Genomic DNA, 9,741 nt, shown 5'->3' with positions numbered 1-9,741 from the left:
GAATGGCATTTCTGTCTCATTTCTGTCTCACTCTCGTCTCACTCATTCTCAAACTTGCTGTATGGGTGATCAGAGTCTGACATCAAACCTGCATAGACACACACACAGATTCACACAAATAAACACACTTAAAAATACTGTTTTAATTTTCAGTGTTTTTATTAATAAACTGATGTGGTGTTAGGAGAGAAACATACCATATTTCTTGCGGATCTCATCATGTCTTGCCCTGCGCTCAGCCCGCCTACACACACACACACACACAATACAGAACATGCCATAAGATACAGCTCAGCTCTACTGACATTCAGCTATACTGCAAACACTGCTTACTAAAGAAATGTATGTGGTTTTTGACACAGCTTTGGACGACTGAACCCCAGTCCTACAACATGCCTATGTAGTGTGCAGTTTGGGAAAGCTGAACTGTCTTACCGATCATCTGAAACCTGTTTGTCTCTTTCCCTCTTCCGAGCAAACTCATCCTCTATACGATCTGATCTGCAGGCACACAGACACAGTGAAAGCATAGAGTGTGAATTAAGACAAAGGAGGTAACATACAATAATGCGCTCACAAATTTAATTACTTATTAATTAACTTACTTAAACTTAATTTGATTAAACCTAAACTTAATTAACTTACTTAAACATACTTATTTAAACATGCAACACATTTTAAACTTTGCAAATCTCTGATTGGTAGCTGTATCTATGGAGGAGGAGCCTGTCATTTTATGCATTTAATATAATGTACAACCAGAAAAGAAAACACAGGAGTGTGGCAGGTCATCAGTGTGTGACTCCTTGTGTGTGTGTGTGTGTTACCGTGACAATCGTCCACAGCAGCGACAGCAGTAGCAGCAGCACACAGTGACGGCCAGCAACACCACACACACTAACACGGCCATCGCAATGATCAAAGCCTCAAAGTTCACTAATACACACACACACACGGCACACAATTTTTAATTCCCTTTTTAACTGAATTTCACATGCTTATTAATTGTCTTTGTGTGTTCAATTAACAGCATGTATGAGAGTCATTATAAACAAACACATTTACACTTTTAACACTAACTCTGTGTGTGTGTGTGTGTGTGTGTGTGTGTGTGTGTGTGTGTGTATATACCTGAGCACACCCACCAGCGGGCCTGAGACAGTTTACACACTGATGCAGGAGGAAGCAGGTGAGACATGGGATAAACTGTACAGGTGTCATTAGTGTAACACCACAAACACTAAGACACACACATACAAAACATGATTAATAAACCGCTTTCATAAAACTCAGATAATCAGAATGTTTTTTATCTTCTATTAGACAAATTCAGCTTCTGCTGTGTGAGAGACAAATTTCTTACGGAGACATTTTTCAGACAGGAGTCACAGCTGGTCAGAGTAGTGCAGGCTGTGAAATACACAACAACAACATCAACAACAACAACAACAAGAACATCAACAATAACAACAACAACAACATCAGTGATCAGAAAATAGTGTATGTACCTAGGGTTAGGGTTTTCGTTGGATAATAAATAAAACAACAGATTTCAGGACATTACCGATCGCATCCCTGTTAGCTGATGTTAGCTTTGTTATCTAACTGAGTTTATTTGTGCTAAAAGTTTAGACTTACGTTGAGTCAGAGGCTGAGGTGAAGCGTTAGCGTTCTGAATAAACACCATATAAACCAAGGCACCGCACACAGAGGATAAAAATCCAGTAACATTTAAAAAATTTATAATAATTTTTGTTGTTTTCATGGTTTCAGTTCTGCTTTAGCTGTTTGAGAAGAGTAACGCGTTCAGACACAAGCTACCAAAAACACACCAATATGTCGGACACCGAGAACACATTTCAAAATAAAAGTCTTACATTTAAAATTAAAATGATACGCTGGGTCAGAAATTTCATTAAAAAACATTAAGTGTATAAATGTACAATGAACTATGAACACTTGAAATAAATTTTTTCAGTTGCTTAAAACATTTCTGGAAACAGTGTCTCTGCACTCACTCTTCATGTTCCTCTACAGATACTCCAATATTTTACAAAATCTTCATATTCAGTATAACATTATAATAACACACTGTGGTGTAGTGGGGTGTGGAGTGTAGAATAGTGTAGTGTAGTGTAGTGTAGTGTGGATTAGTGAACAATAGTGTAGTGTAGTGTGAAGTAGTGAACAATAGTGTAGTGTAGTGTGGATTAGTGAACAATAGTGTAGTGTAGTGTGAAGTAGTGAACAATAGTGTAGTGTAGTGTGGAGTAGTGAACAATAGTGTAGTGTAGTGTGGAGTAGTGAACAATAGTGTAGTGTAGTGTGAAGTAGTGAACAATAGTGTAGTGTAGTGTAGTGTGGAGTAGTGAACAATAGTGTAGTGTAGTGTGGAGTAGTGAACAATAGTGTAGTGTAGTGTGGAGTAGTGAACAATAGTGTAGTGTAGTGTGGATTAGTGAACAATAGTGTAGTGTAGTGTGAAGTAGTGAACAATAGTGTAGTGTAGTGTGGAGTAGTGAACAATAGTGTAGTGTAGTGTGGAGTAGTGAACAATAGTGTAGTGTAGTGTGGAGTAGTGAACAATAGTGTAGTGTAGTGTGAAGTAGTGAACAATAGTGTAGTGTAGTGTGGATTAGTGAACAATAGTGTAGTGTAGTGTGAAGTAGTGAACAATAGTGTAGTGTAGTGTGGAGTAGTGAACAATAGTGTAGTGTAGTGTGGAGTAGTGAACAATAGTGTAGTGTAGTGTGAAGTAGTGAACAATAGTGTAGTGTAGTGTGAAGTAGTGAACAATAGTGTAGTGTAGTGTGGAGTAGTGTAGTGTGAAGTAGAGTAGTGTAGAGTAGTGTAGAATAGTGTAGTGTAGAATAGAGTAGTGTAGTGTAGAATAGTGTAGAATAGTGTAGTGTAGAGTAGTGTAGTATAGAATAGTGTAGAGTAGTGTAGTGTTGTGTTGTGTAGAATAGTGTAGAGTAGTGTAGTATAGAATAGTGTAGAATAGTGTAGTGTAGAGTAGTTTAGTGTAGTGTAGAGTAGTGTAGAATAGTGTAGTGTAGAGTAGTGTCGAATAATGTAAAGTAGTGTAGTGTAGAGTAGTGTAGTGTAGTGCAGAGTAGTGTAGTGTAGAGTAGTGTAGAATAGTGTAAAGTAGTGTAGTGTGGAGTAGTGTAGTGTAGAATAGAGTAGTGTAGTTTATTGTAGTGTAGTGTAGTGTAGAGTAGTGTAGTGTAGTGTAGAATAGTGTAGTGTAGAATAGTGTAGAGTAGTGTAGTGTAGAGTAGTGTAGTGTAGTGTAGTGTAGAGTAGTGTAGAATAGTGTAAAGTAGTGTAGTGTAGAGTAGTGTAGTGTGGTGTAGTGTGGTGTAATGTAGTGTGGTGTAGTGTGGTGTATTGTAGTGTGGTGTAGTGTAGAGTGGTGTAGTGTAGTGTAGAGTGGTGTAGTGTAGTGTAGAATAGTGTAGAGTAGTGTAGTGTAGAGTAGTGTAGTTTAGTGTAGTGTAGTGTAGAGTAGTGTAGTTTAGTGTAGTGTAGAGTAGTGTAGTGTAGAGTAGTGTAGGTGTAGTGTAGTGTGGTGTAATGTAGTGTGGTGTAGTGTAGTGTAGTGTGGTGTAGTGTAGTGTGGTGTAATGTAGTGTGGTGTAGTGTAGTGTAGTGTGGTGTATTGTAGTGTGGTGTAGTGTAGAGTGGTGTAGTGTAGTGTAGAGTGGTGTAGTGTAGTGTAGAATAGTGTAGAGTAGTGTAGTGTAGAGTAGTGTAGTGTAGTGTAGTGTGGTGTAATGTAGTGTGGTGTAATGTAGTGTGGTGTAGTGTAGTGTGGTGTAGTGTAGTGTGGTGTAATGTAGTGTGGTGTAGTGTAGTGTGGTGTAATGTAGTGTGGTGTAGTGTAGTGTGGTGTAGTGTAGTGTAGTGTGGTGTAGTGTAGTGTGGTGTAATGTAGTGTGGTGTAGTGTAGTGTAGTGTGGTGTATTGTAGTGTGGTGTAGTGTAGAGTGGTGTAGTGTAGTGTAGAATAGTGTAGAGTAGTGTAGTGTAGAGTAGTGTAGTGTAGAGTAGTGTAGGTGTAGTGTAGTGTAGTGTAGTGTGGTGTAATGTAGTGTGGTGTAGTGTAGTGTGGTGTAGTGTAGTGTGGTGTAATGTAGTGTGGTGTAGTGTAGTGTGGTGTAGTGTAGTGTGGTGTAATGTAGTGTGGTGTAGTGTAGTGTGGTGTAGTGTGAAGGCTACAGTATGTAGAATAGGCTATTGAGACCTTGTGTAGTGTTGTGTTGTATAGAGAGGTCTTGGGTAGGCTTCCTAAAAAAATCAACTCAAGATGTGATGCTGATTCACCCTCACATGGGCTCTTACAAAACACACTCACGCACATACACACACACACACACACACACACACTGAGCAAAATAGCCTTAAGTGTGTGTGAGTTTAAATGTGATTTTCATGAACAGATAATAAATACTTTATTTGGTGTGTGTGTGTGTGTCTGTGTCTGTGTCTGTGTCTGTGTCTGTGTCTGTGTGTGTGTGTGTGTGAGAGAGAGAGAGAGAGAGAGAGAGAGAGAGAGATCTTCAGGGGAAACTTGGATTTATGAAGTTCCTCTTTGAACCTATGCATGCACAGACACAGACACACACACACAGACACACACACACACATGCACACACATGCACAGGCGGCTTTCTACAGTATGATCGTCATCACAACTGCTGTGTTCAGTAAGACTATGCTATTTGTTATAATTATGAAATAGGTTTTAAAATGACAAAACACAACCTCAGTTAGAGTGTGTTTATGTAGCTGATTAGATTATTACATTTTTTGTATTATTTAAGGAAATCAGATGTTATAGTGACGGTTGTGTTTGTGTGTGGGTTTGTGTGTAAGTCATTCTTCTCCTCCTTCTTCTTCTCCTTCTCATTATTATTATAATTATCATTGAGCACTGCCTGGGTATCATTGTCACCTCACAGCTCCTGAGTTTGATCCTGATTTAAAGTTTCTGTCTCTGGGGTTCTGACGGTTCTCACAGGGTTTCTCTGCATTCTTCTGTTTTCTCCCATTGCCCAAAAATGATGTAGGCACCTATAAACAGGTGGAATGGCACTCGGTGTGACTACATGTATGAATACTGTTTGCAATGGACTTGTGTGCCATTTACGTGAATTATCCTCCTTGTGACCAGTTTTTGTGCTACAGTCTTCAGATCCTCTGCAGTCCTGACTAGGATAAAGAACTTAGCAAAGATGAATGAATAGTTTAGAAAGATCTCTGTCTCACAGACTAACAGGCAGGTAGACAGACAGGTAGGAACCCTGAGACATAAGATAAAAAGAACAATTATTTTATTTTATTGCCATCATCTCACACCACACACAACACACACACACACAACACACAACACACATACACACACACACAGAGCTTGAATTTTCCACTTCCTCTGTGTGAGCTTTACAGATCTGCTGATGTGCACTTCTGTTCCCCATCTCACTCTTGTGTGTCTCTGTGTGTGTGTCTGTGTGTGTGTCTGTGTATGTGCATCTCCAGTGTGTTTGTGTTGGAGTGTGAGGGCCAGGCTAGTGCCCACCACCCCAGAGCGTGTATTTGCCATACAGGGCTCGTGTGCACTGATCCCCTGCTCATTTCCGTCTGCAAATGGTTCTGGTGTGGGTGTGGCCATCCGGCTGAGGTACCGCCCCTCTCCCCTGTGGACACGCCGTCAAACAGCATTCAGCAGTGACAAGGCTGACCAAACAGAGAGCAAATTCAGAGGTCGCATTACCCTGAGCGGAGATCTGAGTTTGGGAAACTGCTCCCTCATCATTTCTGACGTCAGCACTGGTGACCCAGACGTGTATGAGTTGGAGCTAAGGGAACGCCGAGGGTCATGGGGCAAAAACAAGGGCATCCAGGTTTTTGTCACACGTGAGCTAAAGCTCTGTCTCTTTCACACACAAGTCACTCTTGTCTGGTCTACTGTCTATTCTCTATCTGTTAGATTTTGAAGGCCACAGCAATAGCCATATGAGCAGGAGACTGTGACTTCCTCTACATTCCAGCAGCACCATCACATTAGCATCACGTGTTAGGATCTCTCTGGTAGAAAATAAATGACAACCAGCAACAAACAATGTACCATTTGCTACATGACACTTATTGAATTAATATAGACGTAATATTGAATTAAAAATGTTAGGCTTTTCTGTCAGAAGTGTTACCTACTGCTGCTTTAATCTCAGGCCCATCCTTTTAATGTTCCCCCTGGATGTACTATTTCAGAGACACATTCCTGTCCATTGTGTAATTTACACGTCTTATGTCTTCCCGACAGGCATCCCTGAGCAGCCGGTGTTGAGTGTTCCCCCCATTGTGGTACTGGGGCAGAGGGTGGTCCTGAACTGCTCAGTAAGGATCAACTGCCCCTTGGAGCCCCCTCGCCTACGTTGGATCTGGGAGAGGGGGGGTGCAGAGGGGGCAGGAGAAGACAGAGGGACAGAAAGGGTACAGACTGAGGGTGAGATGCCCTCACTTATCTCGTCTCTGTCCTTCACACCATCTGAGTTGGTGAAGCCACGGGTCAGATGTGATGCCCATCACCATGGTAACAGGAAGAGCAGTAGCATCGCCAACATGAACATCCACTGTAAGTGTGCAAACCACTTACAACCTGCATAATAGCTGCTTAACATTAACCATATGTTAATGTGTGTGTGTGTGTGTGTGTGTGTGTGTGTGTCTTTAGTCCCCCCCATGGACGTATCAGTGGAGGTTCACACAGAGCAGGTGAGGGAGGGGGGCAGTGTTCAGCTGGTGTGTGTGTGCAAAGCTGATCCCCCAGTTATGAAGTACCAGTGGTCTTACACACACTCCAGCAATGTGTTGCCCCTCCCCCATCACACACACTCCATTCGCATACACAATGTCACACGACACACACATGTGCAGTGCACTGCTCACAACGCCCTCGGACATGCAACATCTCCGCCCACTCGTCTTAATGTGCAGTGTAGGTGTAACACACACACACACACACACGCATATATATATATATATATATGCGTGAACTATGTTTTATATTATATATAATACGTTTTATTACATATAATATAAAACATACATACATAGTAGAATTATTCCAAATAAGTTTTAGTTTTAACGTGTGTGTGTGTGTGTGTGTGTGTGTTTTATGCAGATGGCCCTCTGATTGTGCGGAATGCATCGGTGTGTGAGTGGAAAGATCACATGCAGGAGTGTGTGTGTGTGGTGGACTCAAACCCGCATCCCCTCATCACCTGGAGTGTAAATGGTATCGTCCCGCCACTCAGCTTCAACACGACATCCTCACTCACACACCACACCGTGCAGGAGACACTGCGGGGACACACACACACACCTCTACACACCACCTGCTACGCCTTCAACTACCTTGGCAATGACACAAACACACTGAGACTTCAGAAAGTGAAAGGTATTTGTGTGTGTGTGTGTGTGTGTATGTGTGTGTGTGTGTGTGTGTGTGTGTGTGTGTGTGTGTATGTAAAGGCTCTGAATCGCTCTGAATTAAATTTTTCAGGTCATGTTACAAATCCTCACTTTTCTACCTTCACACTGAGCAGCGCAGCTCCAAAGGTTCAGATCAGGACACTGAAGTAGTTTCTGTGAAACTGTACTGGTACTTTGGCTGTACCTTCAATAATAATAATAATAATAATAATAATAATAATAATAATAATAATAATAATAATAATACACATTATAATATACACAAACTAATAAAAAAACTAAACAAACTTTTATTGATTTGATTTGATCATTTTGCTCAGTTTGGAGTTTGTGTAGTTTTCCTCTTTTATGTGAGCGATTTGTCAACAATTGTATTTCTTATAAAATGACTCAGTTGTGCAGGAAATATTCAGATCTGTGCTGCAGTAGAACTTTAATCAACACGTCCACCACGCTGTTTTATAATTAATGTAATAAACTGAAAAGAAACAGAAAAATGATTATTGTTGTTGTTGTTGTTGTTGTTGTTGTTAGTCGTAGCTCAGTCCACATGTATTTATAGCAAATATATATTTATTTCTGTTTCAGCTCCTTCAGTGTATCACACCTTTCTGTGTTCGTGGTGTGAGGGAGGAGTAGGACTGTAGTTAATTCTGAGTGTAATATGCATTGTGTGTGTGCGTGTGTGTGTGCATGCGTGCGTGTGTGCATGCGTGTGTGTGTCTAGATAGTGTCGTACAGCCTCTGATCTCTGCAGGATTTAGTGTTTTGCTCTTCATCCTGCTCTTCATCACAGTCCTTCTGTTTGTGTGTTTGTGCCGTCGCAGGACTGGAAGGTGAGATTCATGACATACACAATCAGTGTGTATTAAAGGGTCAGGATACCTGCGGTAATTATCAGTCTAATTTAATGAGGGCTAATTGACCCCTGACATTTTTTCTGCTTTGTCCTGTGTTCAGTAGGAGACGGGGGATGGGAAGCACCCCTGATGTGTACCCCAGTGTTGTGAGTGTGTATCAGGAGCACACACCTCTGTACATCAACTGCTCTGAGGTTACACACATCTACACCAACGGGAGCTACCAGCTCGTCTACCAGAACTGTACACCCTGTTTTATCCGTACAACACAGGTATACACACACACACACACACACACAGACGCACACACACGCATACACATGTTCTTGTGTGTGCGCATCTGTGTGTCTCTTTGTGTGTGTCTGTGTTTAACACTCCCTCTTCTTATTCAGACTCATAAGAGACAGAGGAGAGGAGCAAGACGAGAGAAACGAGAGAGAGACAGACAGACACCTGCCAGTCAGACGGAGAGAGAGAGACAGCTGTCGCTCACCACTGACTCTGACTCTGCTATTTATGTGGAAGTGATCTGAAAATGTTTGTTTCTGTCCTAATTATAAATCAACTTTCCCTAAACACTCTGTACATCGTCTAAAGGACACAAGTGTGCATTTGCAGATGGACAAGAAGACTCAACGAAGGGGACTCCATTAAAGGGAAGTTAAAAATTGTTAAGAAGTATTGTTTATTGTAGGTTTAATTAGCACTGTGAGTACTAATCCACCCTAACACTAACCCTAACACTAACTAACACTCACACACACACAATATTATTCCCAGCTTCATAACACATTAGCTTTTTAGTAACATTAATAAAACATATATTACCATTTATTATATTTTTCTCATTTTTTTAATTTTTACTCATTATGAAAGTTAAACCATCACAACACTGACGATGAGGCGTAATATCTTAACATCCTGGTTCCTGTAACATCACCATGTAAAAAAAACAGAAACATGTTCATCTATCTATCTATCTATCTATCTATCTATTTTTCAGTAATATGTAAATGACATTAAACATAGATTTAAATATTTGTCATTTTTTCTGTCTCATGTTTGATGTGCTCTTCATGGTGGTACAGTGTGTATCGTCTCAGCACCACATTTTGTTTCCTCCAAGTTCTCTGGTCTAATAACAAATACTGTACATGCCAGTAGAATAAAGAAAAAGTTTAAATGCTTACTGAAGATGAATGAATGTTTGATGGTTATTTAAATAATCTTCTGTTAAAATCTGTATAAATTCCTGCTGAATATAATGTGTGTGAAATGATTTGTGTGTGTGTTCCATAACTGTGGGGCACTGTGAGAAAAAGCTCTGCACCCTGCTGGAGACTTTTGTACTTGAGGTACCAACAAATATCCTGCAGCTTTTG

General features: G+C 40.7%; 2 protein-coding genes across 2 annotated transcripts in view; one reads left to right on the top strand and one right to left on the bottom strand.

Annotated features, from left to right (window-relative positions):
- Positions 1 to 1,848, bottom strand: part of LOC132840109 (pituitary tumor-transforming gene 1 protein-interacting protein) — a 2,047-nt gene extending 199 nt beyond the window's left edge. Inside the window, exons 1-7 of the mRNA XM_060861509.1 lie at positions 1,639 to 1,848; positions 1,364 to 1,410; positions 1,132 to 1,240; positions 828 to 936; positions 436 to 501; positions 198 to 244; positions 1 to 88 (exon numbers count right to left, since the gene is read on the bottom strand). The exon at positions 1 to 88 is cut by the window's left edge and continues 199 nt beyond it. Coding sequence (XP_060717492.1) covers positions 39 to 88; positions 198 to 244; positions 436 to 501; positions 828 to 936; positions 1,132 to 1,240; positions 1,364 to 1,410; positions 1,639 to 1,765 — 555 coding nt within the window. The 5' untranslated portion in view covers positions 1,766 to 1,848 and the 3' untranslated portion in view covers positions 1 to 38. The remainder of the gene's footprint in view (positions 89 to 197; positions 245 to 435; positions 502 to 827; positions 937 to 1,131; positions 1,241 to 1,363; positions 1,411 to 1,638) is intronic.
- A 2,785-nt stretch (positions 1,849 to 4,633) lies between these two features.
- LOC132840139 (myelin-associated glycoprotein) lies at positions 4,634 to 9,503 on the top strand. The gene is made up of 8 exons (XM_060861568.1): positions 4,634 to 4,711; positions 5,544 to 5,921; positions 6,328 to 6,639; positions 6,739 to 7,002; positions 7,189 to 7,464; positions 8,227 to 8,335; positions 8,460 to 8,631; positions 8,752 to 9,503. Exons 1-8 carry the CDS (start codon positions 4,651 to 4,653, stop codon positions 8,890 to 8,892), a joined length of 1,713 nt encoding a protein of 570 aa, XP_060717551.1. The 5' UTR covers positions 4,634 to 4,650; the 3' UTR covers positions 8,893 to 9,503.
- Positions 9,504 to 9,741: the final 238 nt, after the last annotated feature.

This window comes from Tachysurus vachellii, chromosome 25, assembly GCF_030014155.1.
Source record: "Tachysurus vachellii isolate PV-2020 chromosome 25, HZAU_Pvac_v1, whole genome shotgun sequence".
Classification (NCBI taxonomy): domain Eukaryota; kingdom Metazoa; phylum Chordata; class Actinopteri; order Siluriformes; family Bagridae; genus Tachysurus; species Tachysurus vachellii.
The sequence above is the reverse complement of the archived record's forward strand: the minus strand, read 5'-3'. Positions and strand labels throughout refer to the sequence as shown.

Bases quoted from the DNA above. Each gene is read 5' to 3' on its own strand.
- LOC132840139 (XM_060861568.1), top strand. From the start codon at position 4,651: ATGCACACACATGCACAGGCGGCTTTCTACAGTATGATCGTCATCACA. The intron at 7,465-8,226 runs GTATTTGTGTGT...GTGTGTGTCTAG, and splicing joins GAGACTTCAGAAAGTGAAAG to ATAGTGTCGTACAGCCTCTG. The intron at 8,336-8,459 runs GTGAGATTCATG...TCCTGTGTTCAG, and splicing joins TGCCGTCGCAGGACTGGAAG to TAGGAGACGGGGGATGGGAA.